The sequence below is a fragment of the Gigantopelta aegis genome, chromosome 6 (genome assembly GCF_016097555.1).
Source record: "Gigantopelta aegis isolate Gae_Host chromosome 6, Gae_host_genome, whole genome shotgun sequence".
NCBI lineage: Eukaryota > Metazoa > Mollusca > Gastropoda > Neomphalida > Peltospiridae > Gigantopelta > Gigantopelta aegis.
The window spans coordinates 88,440,870-88,459,398 of NC_054704.1; the positions used below are offsets into that span (position 1 = coordinate 88,440,870).

The following is an 18,529-nucleotide window of genomic DNA, read 5'->3' on the forward strand; positions in this document are numbered from 1 at the left end:
ACTAGTATTGTTTGAAAACTAGCTAATCTGATGCAGTGTTTGTGAGCTTAAAGTTTCCAAAGTAGGGGAATGAAATTTAGTCAAAAAAACTAATTATTCTGATTCACTTTGTAGCTTACAAATTATTTTCATTTACAGTTAGTCCAAATCTTGAAACCACTGATATTCACATATACTTGTATCAGCTCGAAGAAGAAAGGAAATGTTTTATTTAACGACGCCACTCAATACATTTTATTTACGGTTATATGGCATCAGACTTATGGTTGAGGAACACACATATATTGAGAGAGGAAACCCGCTGTCGCCACTTCATGGGCTACTCTTTTCGATTAGCAGCAAGGGATCTTTTATATGCACCATCCCACAGACAGGATAGCACATACTACGGCCTTTGATATACCAGTCGTGGTGCACTGGCTGGAGCGAGAATAGCCCAATGGGCCCACCGACGGGGATCGATCCCAGACCGACCGCGCATCAATAGAACGCTTTACCACTGCGCTACGTCCCGCCCCTGTATCAGCTTGAAGCCCAAGTGAATAGATACATTTCTGTGACAATGTGTAAAGACACAACACTGACATCCCACTTATTAACCATTAGCATAGCTCCTCAACAGACGGCCCATATAGCTGACGTGTGTTCATCTTCGTTTATTTTGTGTCGAGAGAAACAAACGAGGTATATCGGCCTACAGAGCTCTGCTGTTTAATTTTCAATATTGTCAGTAGTAGATAATTATAATTTATCTTTATTAGTAAAGACAACCCCAGAATATCCCTGTGTCAAGTTTAAGAATTATTGAATTAAAAGTGTATGAGACATATTTTGAGATTTGTAAAATATTTTTAATTTTAAATAATTTTTATGAAATATTTATCTTTGTTCGTTTTTTTAGACTTTCTCTATAGGATAAAGTAGACTTTGAAAATTATCTATGTTAAATTTGCATTTAATGTTTTAAAATTTAATACAAATTCAAAAATCTCTCTGTACATATTAGTTTGTGAAGACTGCCCCAGAGAATCATAGTACTAAGTTTTAGAACTGTTCGATAAAAACTCTAGAAGATGAACTTTTAAATGTTCAATCTGGTTCTATTTTTATTTTTTTTAATAAACATTTTAAATGCTAAATTTCTAAAATATTTATTAGTTTGTGAAGACTGGCACTGAGAATACTTATTTACTAATTTTCAGAACTTTTAAGCCAAAACTCTACAAGATAACTTTTAAATTTTCAATGTTAAATTTCTCTTTAAAATGTTTAATTTATATATTATAGGGGACCAGTTTCGGTGAGCATAAGCATTCGGTTCTAAAGCATATCTATATTTATAAACAGACAGTTATTATCCAAATAGCTACCTTTTTATTAGTATTTCTACGCTTCAAATGAGTACTAAACTGACCGCTATGTAGCAACGGTTATCGCACGTGCGTCAAAAACTAGCATGCGCCAGGCGTAAATATTGTTAACTGCGTTGCCCGTTTCGGTGACTGAAACATTTAGTGGTATAGCTTACAGCCAAAACTTTCCAACATAAAACTTTTCAGTGTTTTATAAAAACATGTATGTTGTTAAACAAAACATGTACTTATAATAATTTATAAAATTATTTTAAATATTTTAAGCCAAATTGCAAAATGGAGTCCTCGAAAACCAATGTTAACAGACAACATTTTTGGAAAACGAATATAGCAGTTCTGATGTCATGCAATCATGTTATAAGCTGAGAATATGAATGGTTATAATGGTAAAAACTGTGTGGTTAAAAAATATAAACTGCATTCTGAATTTTAATAAATATATAAACAGACCTCCAGAAATATATTTATCATAGAACATATAAGGACTATATATTTTCGGCAAGTATCTGTAAAGATAGTTTTGCCAGCGGACGCCGTGACAGTCATGTGATTTCAGTAACTAGATAGCAGGACAGCGGAGTATAGACGAAAATGGTTTTAAAATTAAGTTTTCTGCGTTTATGGGTGGATTCATTTCAATCTTGCTTTCTTTTCTCGTTTTAACTTTATTTTTACGAACATTTCTATGAATGTGACAGACATGCAAAAGTCAACGATGTCAGATAACTTCAAATGTAAGTACTATTGCACACAAACGACGCAATGGCCGAAACAGGGCAATGGGTAATACAAATTCACAAATTCAAAATATATCTCAATTAGTTTGTGACGCGTGCATAAGAGAATCGTAGAACCAAGTTTTAGAACTATCCAATAAAAATTCCAGAAGATAAGACTTTTAAACTTTCAGTATACATTTTAAAAACATTTAATTAAAATTTAACAGTTTAAAATGTTTTAAAATATCACTTTATTACTTTGTGAAGACTACCCCTGAGCATATTCATACTAAGTTTCAGAACTATCTAATCAAAACTCTAGGAGAAGTTAAACTTTTAAATGTTCAATGTTAAATATTTAATAAAAAAAAGCACAAATTCAAAATTTCTAAAATATATCTCTATTTGTTTATTGAAGAAGACTACTCCAGAGAATTACAGTACCAAGTTTCAGAACCCTCCAATCGAAACCCAAGGAGAAGATACTTTCAATTTAAATTTTAAAATCATATACATGTAATAAAAAACAAAACTCAAAATTGAAAATTTCCAAAATAGCTCTATATTAGTTTGTGGATTGTGCCTCGGAGAATCACTGTACTAAGTTTTAAGACAATTTATTCAAAACTGTAGGACTGACAGATGAAAAAAAAATCGGTATTAGTAAAGCTTCCCTGACGAAAATCATAGAAGAGCTATAAAAATAACGGCCACTGTCGCCACACATGCAGGCCATTTTAGGAGGATCTCCCTTTGTCCAATCTGCAACACACTGTTGAACAGTGATTCTAACTTAGTAATTATGTTTAGGTCCAGTGCTGTATTTGGCCTTGACCATCTTCAGACCTTTTTGTTTTCATTTATTCACTTTTTAAAAACTTTTTTTTTTGTATTATTTTATTTATTATTATTATTTATTTTTATTATCATTATTTTATTTTATTTTTCTATTTGTTATTTACTTCCTTGTATTAATTATTATTTCCTTATAGGGGTAACGAGTTTATTAGTCATAACATATTATTTGTATTCTTGTGAACCGGGATCTGTGACGCAGTGGTTAAGCCATCGGACTACAGGCTGGTAGGTACAAGGTTCGCAGCCCGGTACCAGCTCAATGGGTAGGTGTAAGGCCACTACATCCTCTTCTCTTTCACTAACCACTAACCGACAAACAACTAACTCACTGTCCTGGACAGGCAGCTCAGATAATGTGCCCAGGACAGCATGCTTGAACCTTAATTGGCTATAAGCACGAAAATAAGTTGAAATGTATTCTTATATATTGTTTATCCTATAACATTAATGTAAATGTAAAGTAGTGATACCTGGGCAACACTGGCATCACCGTATTTCTTTTCTGGGGATAATATACTAAACAAATCTAAAAACGTTTCAAAAATATTTGAAATAGTGTTCCAGACAGGCTATTTCTGCTGTAGGAAATGACTTAACAATGTATACTTTCCCATAGAAAGGACAGTACCATGTCACTACCTACTGTATACTGTATCAGTCGTGGGGCACCAGACATTGTTCCACACACACACACACACACACACACACACGCACACAGTCCATAAAGAGCATTCAGTCCTGTAACTCGTCAGACCTCGGGCAAGCACTCTAGAACTGAGCTACATCTCACCCACAATTGTGTTCTGGAACAGAACTGTAGCATGATTGTCCCTTAATTGTGTTCTGGAACAGAATTGTCCCTTAATTGTGTTCTGGAACAGAACTGTAGCATGATTGTCCCTTAATTGTGTTCTGGAACAGAACTAGCATGATTGTCCCTTAATTGTGTTCTGGAACAGAACTGTAGCATGATTTTGTCCCTTTATTGGAAAAAAGAACAAAAATCAGTTAATAAATTTAATGGTTCCTGAGAACATTTAACAGATTTCCCACAACATTCTTTCAAACGTCCACACAGGAATATACTTTCAAATGTCTACAATGAATAATTGGTTCTTGACTTCATAAAACACAAAAAATACTTTTCCATTTTTAAATCAAACCAAACCATATTACTGTTGTCATCATCATCATTATTACTATTATTGTGTAATAAAAGAAACAAAACAATAAGACTTAACAGTAACTCTGTTTATTACAAAGAATGTGACTCGCAAACAATTATAGCAGTGCTTTTACATCTAGACACGTCATTGACATATATCTAACTTAAATACAAATAACATGTTCCAAACACTGAATAATAACAAGAAGATATGTTAAAGAGGAAGCAAAAATAGCAATGTTTAATTCTGGAGCATCAGTTGATTATTCCTTTTGAAAATTGTACATGTACAATGGACAAAAATGCTTACAATTTTTGCACTAGATGTTTTAAATATTATTCTTGAATTAACAATTATTACATGCATTTAGGTATGCTACTTTATGAAGCATGAGGGTCAGGAGCTATTTCATTACAAAGATTAACAACAATTTAACTACGTTTTTGGCAAAAGCGGACACTAGCTTCCTTCACTTCTGATAGCCTGCTCAAATAAAAACCCGATAAATTGTTATTAAATTAAAATTTGTGTATAAGATCAAGGCAAAATAAACAGTTTTGGCGGTCTGCAATCATAAATCGAGATAACAACAATGTTTTTAAGAAGTCTGTATTCTGTCTCACCAAACTGAATGAAGGTGGGATTTTTTTTACTCCCAAGGTTGTTTTGTTTTACCAAAATGGTGGAACTGAAAATGTTTTACTAAATAGGGCAAAGTATTTAAGTCAGTGAAGCATCAAATCATAAAATGCTCTCTGAATATACATGAGTATCTTCTACATGTGGAACCCGAATGCCTTATTTCTGAATATTATAAATCTTCATATAGTACACGTATTATAAGAATGAAAATGTTTTACATATGTTAAAATTTGTTAATGCATTTAAGGAATGTCTGTTAATTCTTTTAGGTTCATTCGGGTTTGAAGGTTTGAACAAACAAAAAAACACGTGCAAATTGGCAAAGCATATACAAGACAATATTTTATTTTGAATTCTCTTGGGGGTTTCTTGAACAATAACATTCAATAATTCTATGTAGCAAAATGAAATTATTTCATGTTATGTGACTTCCTCAAACTATTTCAATTTTATGCTCATCGAGAAATGAAGAACTCAGAAACAATGAGATGTTTTTTATTTAAATGAATGTAAGGGGGATTTATTTATTGGTATATGTATCAACTGCAGAAAGAATACTAGTATCACCTAATCTAAATGAAACATTGACCACAGAAAAGTTGGAAGAGTCCGTTTTAGTTTCACAACTTCAGTGAAAGTCCATTTTATTTTTAATAAACAAACTCACCATAACACCCTGTAGCTTCAGAGGCTCAGTGCAAACAAACTGTATATTGGTAAATATCTTTATTATGAAGTGATTTGGAAGCAGTATCACAATACAGATTCCTAAATATTTCATGTGCACAAAAAAGTATAATCCTAACTAGTTTTTAGTGACAAGCTTGCACATAAAACCACACAATCAATGGTAATTCATGCAGGATGTCTCCACAACTACTATCTACTTGGCTATAGGAAAGAACACCAGAGTGGAAAGGTAATTACATAACAATTGCAGCAGGAATGGATTCAGGGGATGAGGGTGTAAAAATGCCCCCACATCCCCAAATCAAGTGATTAATTGTTTGTCTAGATGGGCAGGGAGAATGCTATATCTGGGTTTTGGGGGTTTTCTGGGATAAATTGTTACATATATAACACGGATGTTAATTTACTTTGGAACATTATAACTGGTAGGTGCCCTTTTTACAGTTGCACTCCATCCTTTGAAAAATACTGCATCCGCTCCTGTGCAGAAAGATGCACAAATGTAATCAGTCATAACTGAAAGTACACTGCCTAACTTTCAAGTGTGTCATTCAATGACACAACTGGTTTGTCAGCTGTTACGCTCTGCTGGTCTCTCTTGATGGATTCTTCTGGGAAGGACTGTTCTGACACATTGACCAAGTTCTGCATGGCTGTTTTGAGTTTCTTCTCGCGATTGGTGGCCATCTCCTTCTGTTGCAGCTCCTCTGATTTCTGTTTCTCCTTCAGCCCCTCCTCTCTCTCCTCCTCCTCCTCATGTAGCTGCTGCTGGAGCTCCTTTCTCCACTGAAAAAGAAAAAAACACACTTAAAGGTGCAAAATCCTTCCTCCATTAAAGGACACACACTTAAAAAATGCAATATCCTATCTCCATTTAAAAAACCCCACTTAAAGGTGCATTTGACTTCCTCCACATACTTAAAGGAATACTAAAGCAAGGCTTTTGGACTGATGTGCATATTCAACGATACATAATGCACATTATTGCTTAATATCAACTAGTATAATCACATAGTTAATTACTAAAACGGTTAAATGTGACGGCTATTATATTTAACGCGCGCAGCCATTTTGTACCATCCCAGTGAATACGCCCTCTGGTGAGTTGGTGGTTACGTAATACCTAACGTGTCACGTCAGGAATTAGTCTTCGAACTGAAGAAACAAAACATACCTGATTTTTGCGGATGCATCGCAGTGTTCTGTAATAATATCTATCCCAGCAACACAGCAACATGTATATGTGGTTTATATTTCAGTACAAAATAAACCAGCATTGTCAGAGTGTTGAAATAACTATTATATTTTGTATATAAATTAACCCACGTACTGAAATAATACTCAAAGTGTTTTCTTGTTTAATTGGTCTTTTCTTTCCGTGGCCTGTACCTGTGGCTCTTGTTTGGCAGGTGTATATTTAGACGGTCCCTAGACACTGTGTCTAGACACACTAAAAATACGTGCCGCTTTTATTAAGATCACAGGGTATTGTGTGATAACCTCAAATCGTAATGGACTTTACCAGTTTTATTACTGTAAGTAATTTTGTAAAATCCTTGATTAAGTAGACTTTCCCATCTAAAATCACAAAACTGACCAATTACGTAGTCCCAGAGAAAAGAAAATTATCACTTGGGTATCGTGAGTGGTCATTTTTACTCGAACATATCCTACCAATAGGCCTAATAATATTCATTTTTTCTTTGGATTTTTTAAAAGAAAAAAGTACTATAACTCCATTTCGTTATATTGATGCAAATTAAAATATATTTAGTTAAATAGTTTATTATACTATCAAGTCATTTATGTGGTTTTACAAGTCAGGTTGATGAAAGCGAAGCGCCTTGTTGTAAATTAGTTATTTTCTTATTTGTATAATAAGATGTGTTTATACACATACACCAGGTTACCATTTACTACCCCAAGTACAAATTACAAACAGTACTTAGAACGGCTGTGTCTACAGTATCTAACAGGCTATTAATAGCACATGTTAAGCCTACAGTATCCAAGGTTCTCACGAAGTGAGCTCTGTGCAGAGCTATTAATAACTCATCCCTGGGACATCTTAGTGGAGCCTGTATCACGATTGGTTGCCACAGTCACGTGACTGGGCAGTTTCATGGTTTTCTAAGGGTCGGTGCTTGTTACTTTGTGCTTGTTACTTTGGGCGGGGGCTTACACATAATTCCAGCCTTTTTTGGCCGACTTTCAGTTTTATTGTAGTGATCTGTTGTCAGTGTTTATAAATAAAGTTGTTGTCTGTGCACAAAACGATGCTGTACAGTGCCATACAGTAACAGCCAAACAGCTTTCACTATCTACTAAGGGAATATTTCGTTTTGATGCTATGTTACTTGTTTGCGATGTACAAAACGTGAAAACTGAAATCGAGGATAGTACGGAGAGAAGGCCGAAGCGAAAGGCGGCCAGTATTGCAAAGGGGAAAATATTGAGTATGGTTTCTAGCAATTCTCCTCTCACAAGATCAGGTAACTGACTCGCACACTATGTGGGAATATCTGAATGAAACATTTTTGGAAAATGTTTCTGGGTTCTCCACTCCAGTTTCACGTAAAGTATCATTTCTTGTGGGAAGGACAAGATTGCGACAAATAAGGATACACAAAGCAAATGGTTATTATGCAACAACAGATGACGGCAATGCAACAGCTTCTAATGCAGAGCAACACAAACGTTAATGCCACGGTCAACATTACAGGAGCACCAACATTAGCGACAGCGTATGAAGAGATGTCAAGTGGAAACCCCCCAACTACCAGCATCAGCATGAACGAGGAAGTGCCTATAAGTAGTACGAGTCGTGGATAACATACAAGCATTCCGGATATGTGGAAAAGGAACATGGGCCCGAACGGCATACCAGCAGACCTTATTCCACACATGGATATAGTGTCAGCTTCGCTAAGAAAAGCTATCTTGGAAGGTAAGCATATAAATATGGCTTCCCTTCTAATTCCTGGATTGGAATTTGACAAACAGGATCAGAGGTTGTCAGAACATTTAACACTGTCAGAATTTCTCACAGCGTATGGCAAATATAAAAGAATAATGGGAGAGGTGTTTCCCCAAAGGCGCAATGAACTTGATCACTATGAAAGTTTGCTGGTAGACATTCATAATACACATGGCAAAGTATATTATGATTACCATCAGCTGTTCTCTACAAAATGTGCAGAGACATTGAGACTGACTGGCATAAAAATTAACTGGTCACTTTTGGATATCAAGTTGTATAACAGGGTGACATCTGGTCAGAATCAAAGCCTGTGAACTTTGTTCAAGTTTGACACACACAACTTGGCAATGTGAACGATCAACAAATCACAAAGCTAAAAGTCACATGTATTTTGAGAAATCAGTGAAAGATACTGATAGACGGGGCAGAAAAAGAATGTACTGGGGTGATAAAGAAGTATGCAACAACTTCAACGGGGAAACATCATGTACACGCCAAATCTGCCCTTACCTGCATGTATGTGCAAAATGTAAAAAGCATGGACATGGTCGCCATGGTTGTCCAACCAGTTCAGTGGCAGCTACAGCACAGAAATGACCAGCAGCTGTTTGTGACAGTGGGCATGTTACTTCTATGTCACCTATCGATGTCAACAGACTAAATCTAGAATTAAGACACCATCAAAATACCAAATTTGTTCAATATCTTTGCAATAGTTTTGTGTATGGTTTTGACACTTTGGTCAAGGAATGCAACATCGGTCACAAAGAATGCAAAAATTTGCAATCAGCCATGAAACAAAGGGAAGTAGTTACAGAGCTTATTTCACAAGAAGTAGAGAAGGGTTTTGTAATAGGACCCTTGGTAAATCCACCTTTCTCACAGTATAGAATTAACCCTATAGGTATTGCCGAAGGGAAGTACTCGGGCAAGAAAAGATTGATAGTTGACCTCTCTGCCCCTCATGGCGATGCAGAACATCCCAGCATTAACGAATCAATAAATAAAGATGACTGCTCTTTGGAATACGTGAGAATTGATGATGCAATTAAAATAATTCAAAAATGTGGAAAGGGGGCATGGCTTTGTAAAACAGATATATCGGATGCTTTCAAATTATTACCCATCAAACCAGATCAGTGGCATTTATTTGGCTTTAAATGGAACAGTAAATATTATTTTTACAAACGACTGGCTTTTGGGTGCAGAAGCAGTCCCAAATTGTTTGATCAGTTGTCGGATACTATCTGTTGGATTGCACACAATAACTATGGTATTCAGCACATACTTCACTTGTTAGATGATTTTCTCACAATTGAGCCAGCAGATGCTATGGACGAGAGAACTATGGCTCTTTTGTGCACAGTGTTTCATAGGCTCAATATTCCTCTTTCAAAACCCAAAACAGTGGGTCCAACTACCTGTTTGGAATACTTAGGGATAATTCTGGATACACAGACTATGGAAGCTCGTTTACCAATGAACAAAATAAACAGAATAACTGAATTTTTGAAGCACATATACAACTCTAAATCTTGTACTAAACGTGAACTTCTTCAGTTGTTAGGTCATTTGAATTTTGCTATGCGTGTGGTGGTGCCGGGCAGAAGTTTTGTATCTTATCTCATTTCCTTATCAACAACAGTACAACATTTACATCATCATGTACACATTAACAATGAATGCAAGCAAGATATAGATATGTGGTATACATTTCTAACAAACTGGAATGGCATTTCAGTATTTTATGATCAATATCTAACTCAGGCACCAGATATGGAACTATATACAGATGCAGCGTCTACCATTGGTTTCGGTGGATACTTCACAGGGAAGTGGTTTGCCTCTGCATGGCCAGAAGAATTAAAGAAAATGGTGTTAAAAAATGAAACAACCTCAATGGCCTTCTTAGAATTGTATCCAATTGTAGTAGCAGCCATCTTGTGGGGAAAACTGTGGTGTAAGAAAAAAGTTTGGTTTCATTGTGACAATTTGGCTACGGTTCATATAATTTCTAAAGGGAGGTCAAAATCACCTGTGATAATGAAACTCATGAGAAAATTAACTTGGCAAGCTTCAATTTACAACTTTTGTTGTTATGCTAAACATGTACCAGGCAAAGATAATTTAATTGCTGATCATTTGTCTCGTCTTCAGATAAGCAAGTTCAGACAAGCAGCACCACTAGCTGACGGCCAACCACACCTGTGCCCAGAACCCTCGCAGGTAATGTGGCATTGACAGAGGCAGTCGATGAACTATGGCAGGGAGCCATATTAGAATCAACACACAAGATATACAAAGTAGGGTTTGATGCATACAAAAGATTTCTACATTTGAGCAGTGTGACTTGGAATGACACCAAACTACCACCCATTTCAGAAGATATTCTGATATACTTCATCACTCATTGTTATTCATTTTTAAAACTAAAATTAGGAACCATCAAATTGTACTTGTGTGGGATTCGATACTATTTTCTACAACATGGACACAATCCGATCATTACTCCTGAAGGGAATAACCTGCATAGGATGCTAACAATTTTACAAGCTGTTAAACGAATGCAAACGCAAACAACACGTCCAAGACTTCCTATTACAGGTCAGATTTTGGTAAAGATGTGTTCGAATTTGGAAGCATTATTCTCACCATTCATGGCTACTATGTTGAGAGCAGCATTTACTACAGCATTTTATGCATTCTTGAGATGCGGAGAGTTTACAGTGTTAAATAAATACAATTCAAATGAGAACTTGTCTTTTAGTGATGTGGTGTTAGATTATGCTGGTGGAAAAGTAACAATAACACGTAAGACATCTAAAACAGACCCAGGAAGACGAGGTGTTAAATTGTACTTGTTCAAAAATGGATTATCTATATGTCCTGTTGAGGCAATCAAAGCATACATTGATAGCCGCAATAGGCAAGTAAATACAATTTCCCCTAGTGACCCCTTTTTCGTGACAGATGCAAGCCAGCCTTTATCAAGGCAGACATTTATCAATCATATGAAATATGTGCTGAATGTGTTGAACATTGATTCCAAACACTATAATGGGCATTCCTTCCATAAGGGAGCAGCAACTTCATGTGCAACAAATAGAATGGAGGACCATTTAATTAAAACTATGGGCAGGTGGAGTTCAGACTGTTATAGGAGATATATCAACATTGATAGCAATACTCTTACAGCTGCTCAGCGGTCAATGTCAGCAAACTTGTAAATGCATTATTCTCTTAGTGTACCAGTATATGAACAGACAGTGACTTAAAGTAGCATGTTATTTGTAATATGATTTGATATGTACAGTGTCTACAGGTACCTACATGTACAATGTACATACACTAGCAGTGTCATATAAACAATTATATTTCTTAGTTATATACATATTACTTTCTTAGTTATATACATATTACTTGGGGGCAGTCGGCTTACACATAATTCCAGCCTTTTTTGGCCTTTCACATACTTAAAAGTATTGTGTTTTACCCCCAAGATTCAGTCACATATACAATGTATATATTATTGCGGGTTTATACATCTATCGTTATCAACCTTCAGTGTTCATGCAGGGGAATACCCCTTAATGTGTATGCTAACAGGAAGCTTGCAGCCCGGTAGTGTAGCACTACCTACTACAGGTAGTCACAGGCAACTATCAATGTAGTGCACACCTACTGCTGTGGGCTTGTGGGTTTTTGTCACGGGTACAAATTTGATGTCACATATTTACTCAATATTTCAGGCAATATACAATGTAGGTGCTACTGTCGAAGTTCACACCAATCTGTAGTACATGCAGGTACATCTTGTCAATAACAAGTAAACTAGTATGGGGGTGCTACTGCTGAAGCTAGCTGAACCGCAAGCCACAGCTGCCGCTGAGGTCATACCAATCCGTAGCTCAAGGCTGCTGCCGATGCTCTGGCTGAACCGTAGCATTTTCACACCTTGCTAGTCACATTATACTTCCACAGGCACCTGTCACTGTACTTTATTCCACATACAGTACACGTGATGGAAATGATGTACTTAGTGCTGACTGACCCCCAAGGCCAAATGTTATGTATTTTATGTTATGTATATTGATAGTATTATGTTCATGTGTAGTTTTTATAGTCATAATAGTATTGTTTTCATATAATGTATAGATACTATGTTGTAGTACTTTTAATTATAGTCTGTGGACAATTTCATTCATCCCGAGTTGGTGTTGTGTATAAACATTTGTTTACACTGTGCATAATAGAGAAGCTGGACCTGAGCTGACGTCACTTCGCCCCAAGCTGTACCACCAGTCATCACAAAAACGAAACAAAATGGCTGCCCCCAGTTAGCAGGAATAATCACGTTTTTTTATTAATTCTAAAATTATGCGTTTTTCATTTGTTAAAGTGTCAGTATGTGTTGGTGGTCCGGGTATGCATCTTTCCAACACATAAGGCTCTTGTTGGAGTTTAGTCAACCTTTAAAGGTGAATAAATGTTGCTCTATTAAACCACACTTAAAGTTGCATTATCCTTTCTGCACTAAAACACACAAACACATAAAGGAGCATAATTAATAATTTTTCCACTATAAAAGGTGCATTATTATTTGTTTATCATTTTCATTATAATTTTCCCACTAAAACAAACACTTAAAGGTGCACTATCCTTCCTCCACTGAATCAAATAAACACTTAAAACTGTTTCTTAGTACATCTGACAATTTCCTATATTCAACAAGCAAACATGTTTCTGTAAAACAATTTAGTTTCAAGCTTGGATGAAAAACATTTACTCAGCTAAGTATGTTGTATAGAAGTAAGAATGCCCAAGAAGTCTGTACTCAAAAACATACAAACCTGATCCTCAACAATTCTCCTTAAGTCAAACATTGTGCGTTTGTGGTAGTCTATGGGTGGCTCATATAGAGCTGTGGCCAACATGATTTCATCTCTGCAATACAATTAAATAAATTTAAAGTACCGTATTTAAAATTTATATAATCTATTTTTTATGTCATCAGATCATTATCATATTCATAATTCTAAACATAAATTCTAAGCATAAAGTTTGATCAATAACATTATGATTCTATTATTAATACTGACACTGGTAAAGCGGCATTCTCAATATGCGATTAGTCGCTCCAACTTGTTACATGCTATTTGTCGGCCCTACAAAAATGGGAACATATAAGAAGTCATTCCAATTTAGGTGTTCTCACATTACAGTTTCTTCACATGCAAATAATCCCATAATGTTAAAGACGTTTTGTTTAACGACACCTCTACAGCACACTACATAATTAATCATCGGCTGTTGGATGTCAAACATTTGGTAATTCTGACAGTCATCAGAGGAAACCTGATATATTTTTCCTAATGCAGCAAGGGATCTTTTATATGCACTTTCCCACAGACAAGGAAAGCACATACCACGGCCACTGACCAGTTGTGATGCACTGGTTGGAATGAGAAAAAAATCAGTTGAATGGATCCACTGAGGTGGTTCGATCCTACGATGCAAGCACCTCAAGGGAGCACTCAACCAACTGAGTTAAATCCTGCCCCAATCCCATAATAAGAACGCCCCTTAAGACAACTTATGATGTTTGGTTACTGATATTTAATACTAATAACAGAACTTAAAAATTGAACTATGGCTGCCAAACTAACCCTGGGAGAAGATAAATATACACTTAATCAATAATGAAGTGTAGAATCATTCCACAAGTAACACAGATAAGCAGATCTTTATAAATAAAAAATGGCACAGCCGGAAATGGGGTTATGCCAAAATATTTACAAAATGATTTCATGAAAATTGAAAAGTAAAATAAAGATGCATTGTTCACTCAGTAAATGTTATACATCCAGTAAATTGATTATATAATTTAAAAGTGCATAACTGATGAACATTCGTGTAATTTATGGAGGTATGTGTAAGAGCAAAATTAGAAACTTCCACTGTTATATGGTTTACTCTATTCTGATTGGATGAAGTCGCCAAAAAACTAAATGTTATCCTTCAATAAACTTTTAAAAAACTACATCATTAAATAAAACGGACATGGTTTTTTTGTAATTATAAAAATAGTTTTTCAGTTTTTTGTGAATGTAATCTATGTATAACAATCACAAATTTAGTATAAAATCACTTTTCTACACTATGCGATTTTATACAATTTGTGACTTGTTATACACCGATAAATTCACACAAAAAAGAGAAACAATCAGGAATGAAAGTTAACTGTCTTTCGACGAAATTCCGCCTTTTTGACAAGGGCCGCTTTCATCCCTGAACAATTTTTATTTGAGCCTCACTTGAGAGACGTTCTCATTGGGTGTCTTGCTGTGTACGTGGATGTTGTGTCTTGCTGGACAAACACTCGTCTCCTCGGTTTTACAGGAGTCACCGGTTCAACCGGTGGTGGTAGAGGGGGCAGGTAAACCGCCGCCAGTCCCTCTGCAATACGTGACCCAATAGTGAGAGGAGAATCCCGCATAGAATGTTCTACCAAGCATCGCAGATCTGTGTTTACCTATAAGAAACAAAATAAAGTTACATCCGTATTCATTGATAAAACAATAATAATCAAGTAATTCAGTGAAAATATGATATGATTAATGAAACAAAGATAAAAGAAAAATATCCTACTTCATAAGTCATTTAGTTAGCATGTGAGTCACATTCACACAAAAATAACACTTCTGTGTTCGCTTGAATCAAATATGTTTTTCATTTCAGTCAAGTGTTGTGTTTGTTGTAGTCATATATTTTGAAAGCAGTTTGATAACATTTCAGAATATTCACATAGTGGTGTTCCAATAATATATTATAATACAAATATTTATGGGTTAGGATCAAACATTTTTGTGATGATAGATTCTGAAATTATTATTCCTACAATCTAGATGTTGAATTTATTTTTATGCATACTTCAAAAAAAAGAAAAAGAAAATGAGTAGGTATTAAGGTACAGTTAGCAAAGCAAAATTTGAAGGGTATATCCCTGTGAACATAATAAAAGGTGTTTAGGTGTGTAGTTTTAATAATTCAAATCCTTCTAAAGTTCATATAATTCTAACCAATTGTATGATCTAAAATTGATGAGATGCTGTAAACCATTATAACCGATGATCAATGATGAAAATTCAACCAATTCCCAAACTTCACGTTTCTATTATTTCTCTTATGACCCTGTACCTGCCCAACTTTGAGAGCTTCAAGGACTCTGTCATCTTTCTCTGTGGAGTGAGATTTCAGCAGAATACTCCAGGCTCCGTTCCGGAAACCTTCCTGAGCTTTGTTATCGGCAAGACATCGGCAAATCTTTACCATCGACTTGATCGCCCCATATCGAATACGCCAACTCCAATCATTAGGACCTATAGAGAAATGGACAACCCAAAACTAACTAACAAAGACAGAAAGGAGAAAATCCTCACTATTCTTTCTACAGGTCAGTAATAGCCAGTGGAGCTGGGAGAGACCTAGCTTTGCCCTCAACTTTAAGACAATAAAATGTAAAACAATTCTACTGGATTAGGCCATTAAACAATTTTTTTTTTTTTTTTAATGCCATCTTCCCACCCTTGTAATGTTTTGTAATTCAAGGATCACTCCTAATTCTAAAATTACAATCACAAATGCATATCTCATGATACCCAACCCCCACCCCCCACCCCCCCTTCCTAAGAGCATTACATAATTAATAAACAGACCATATCTCATAACAATAACCTTTAAAGTATCCAAAAATTGTCATTTAAAACACTGCTAATTGGTACCAGGGAATTGTGTTTGAAGCCATCCAAATATAAACACTTTGCATGTTCATATTTTACAGACAACAGCAATGGCTAGGTTTTTAGTTAATACTAGTTATCTAGACATTAAACTTCAGATAAACAATATAAAACAAATTAAATTTTTAAATCTCTGTAATTATTGATATGAAACTAACCTCCGTCCTTGACCTCGTTGAGAGGGTGGAAGAAGGCGAGGTCGATAAGACCGGCGCTGGGCAGTGGCACCGTGGTGAAGAGCCGCCTCACGGGATCCATCAGATCCTTGTTGTGACCAACCAGGGCCATCTTCTGAATGGTGGCACTTGTCCCGTGCAGGCAGACATCACACAGGATGTCGCAGTATGTGATAGCCACCTCCCAGTGCCAGCCGCTGATTCCTGACATCTCCGACTGCTGGGATATAGACAACAACAATCATTTATAACAGACTAGCATACAGGATACCAGGCATCTCAGACTGCTGGGATATAGACAACAACAATCATTTATAACAGACTAGCATACAGGATACCAGGCATCTCCGACTGCTGAACACAGACAACAACAATCATTTATAATAGACTAGCATACAGGATCCCAGGCATCTCCGACTGCTGAACACAGACACCAACAATCATTTATAATAGACTAGCATACAGGATACCAGGCATCTCAGACTGCTGAACACAGACACCAACAATCATTTATAATAGACTAGCATACAGGATACCAGGCATCTCAGACTGCTGAACACAGACAAAAACAATCATTTATAACAGACTAGCATACAGGATACTAGGCATCTCACACTGCTTAACTCAGACAATAACAATCATTTATAACAGATTAGCATACAGGATACCAGGCATCTCAGACTGCTGAACACAGACAAAACCAATCATTTATAACAGACTAGCATACAGGATACCTGGCATCTCACACTGCTTAACTCAGACAATAACAATCATTTATAACAGACTAGCATACAGAATACCTGGCATCTCACACTGCTTAACTCAGACAATAACAATCATTTATAACAGACTAGCATACAGGATGCCTGGCATCTCACACTGCTTAACACCGACAACAACAATCATTTATAACAGACTAGCATACAGGATACCTGGCATCTCACACTGCTTAACTCAGACAATAACAATCATTTATAACAGACTAGCATACAGGATACCTGGCATCTCACACTGCTTAACTCAGACAGTAACAATCATTTATAACAGACTAACATACAGGATACATGGCATCTCAGACTGCTGAACACAGACAAAAACAATCATTTATAACAGACTAGCATACAGGATACCTGGCATCTCACACTGCTTAACTCAGACAATAACACAATCATTTACAACAGACTAGCATACAGGATACCTGGCATCTCACACTGCTTAACTCAGACAATAACAATCATTTATAATAGACTAGCATACAGGATACCAGGCATCTCCGACTGCTGAACACAGACAATAGCAATCATTTATAACAAACTAACATACAGGATACCTGGCATCTCAGACTGCTGAACACAGACAAAAACAATCATTTATAACAGAATAGCATACAGAATTCCAGGCATCTGTAATATTCAATTAATAAATAAATAAATGAATGTTTAACAACACCCCAGGACAAAAATGCATATCGGCTATTGGGTGTTAAATAAAGGTAATCATTTATAACAGACTGGCATAGAGGGATGTAATCACCAGTAAAGGATCACTTCGGGTGTGGCTGTTCTCCTATAAACTAGGCACTAGACAGAGATTCATGGAATCAACCCCTATTTTGACATATGCCAATTCTACTCTGATCGCGTATTACAGTTTTGTGGTTCAGACTGAGGATGCCACAGTTGTATCTAATTTAAAATAATGGGGGGGGGGGGGGGCGTAAAAATGGAATCTGAGTATTATAGTCTTCTGCAGATAGACAAATGGGTGCACTTCAAAACTAACAGAACATTTTTTTATTTTCTGGGGGTCGTAACAACCCCTCTTTAAGTAAGGCCGTGGATATATCTCCAACCTGTTTGTGTATCAACATGGCTTGAACTGATAAAAAATTTACATATGATTTTATTTCATTACAGGTTTTACTGCAGTATTTTCAGTGTTAATGTCACATTATCAATGTTATGCACAATTATAATTTTTGTTGTTATTCCCACAATTAAAAAAACAATACTGCCCATTCTCTTCTCATCTGAATATATTTCACATGAACTATTGTTCTATTCACAGGTTTTAAATGCATATAAATAGACAGTCAGTTACAGTAAACCGTTACACATTCTAAAAAT

General features: G+C 35.9%; 1 protein-coding gene across 2 annotated transcripts in view; it reads right to left on the reverse strand.

Moving 5' to 3' along the window:
- Nucleotides 1-4,186: 4,186 nt before the first annotated feature.
- Nucleotides 4,187-18,529, reverse strand: part of LOC121375337 (transmembrane protein 232-like) — a 43,704-nt gene continuing 29,361 nt past the window's right edge. Inside the window, exons 10-14 of one of the 2 annotated variants that reach the window (XM_041502746.1) lie at nt 16,386-16,620; nt 15,626-15,807; nt 14,743-14,960; nt 13,279-13,372; nt 4,187-6,234 (exon numbers count right to left, since the gene is read on the reverse strand). In XM_041502746.1, the coding sequence (XP_041358680.1) occupies nt 5,980-6,234; nt 13,279-13,372; nt 14,743-14,960; nt 15,626-15,807; nt 16,386-16,620 (984 nt within the window). In that variant the 3' untranslated portion in view covers nt 4,187-5,979. Of the gene's footprint in view, nt 6,235-13,278; nt 13,373-14,742; nt 14,961-15,625; nt 15,808-16,385; nt 16,624-18,529 lie in introns of both variants that reach the window. The other variant, XM_041502745.1, reaches the window with a different exon arrangement.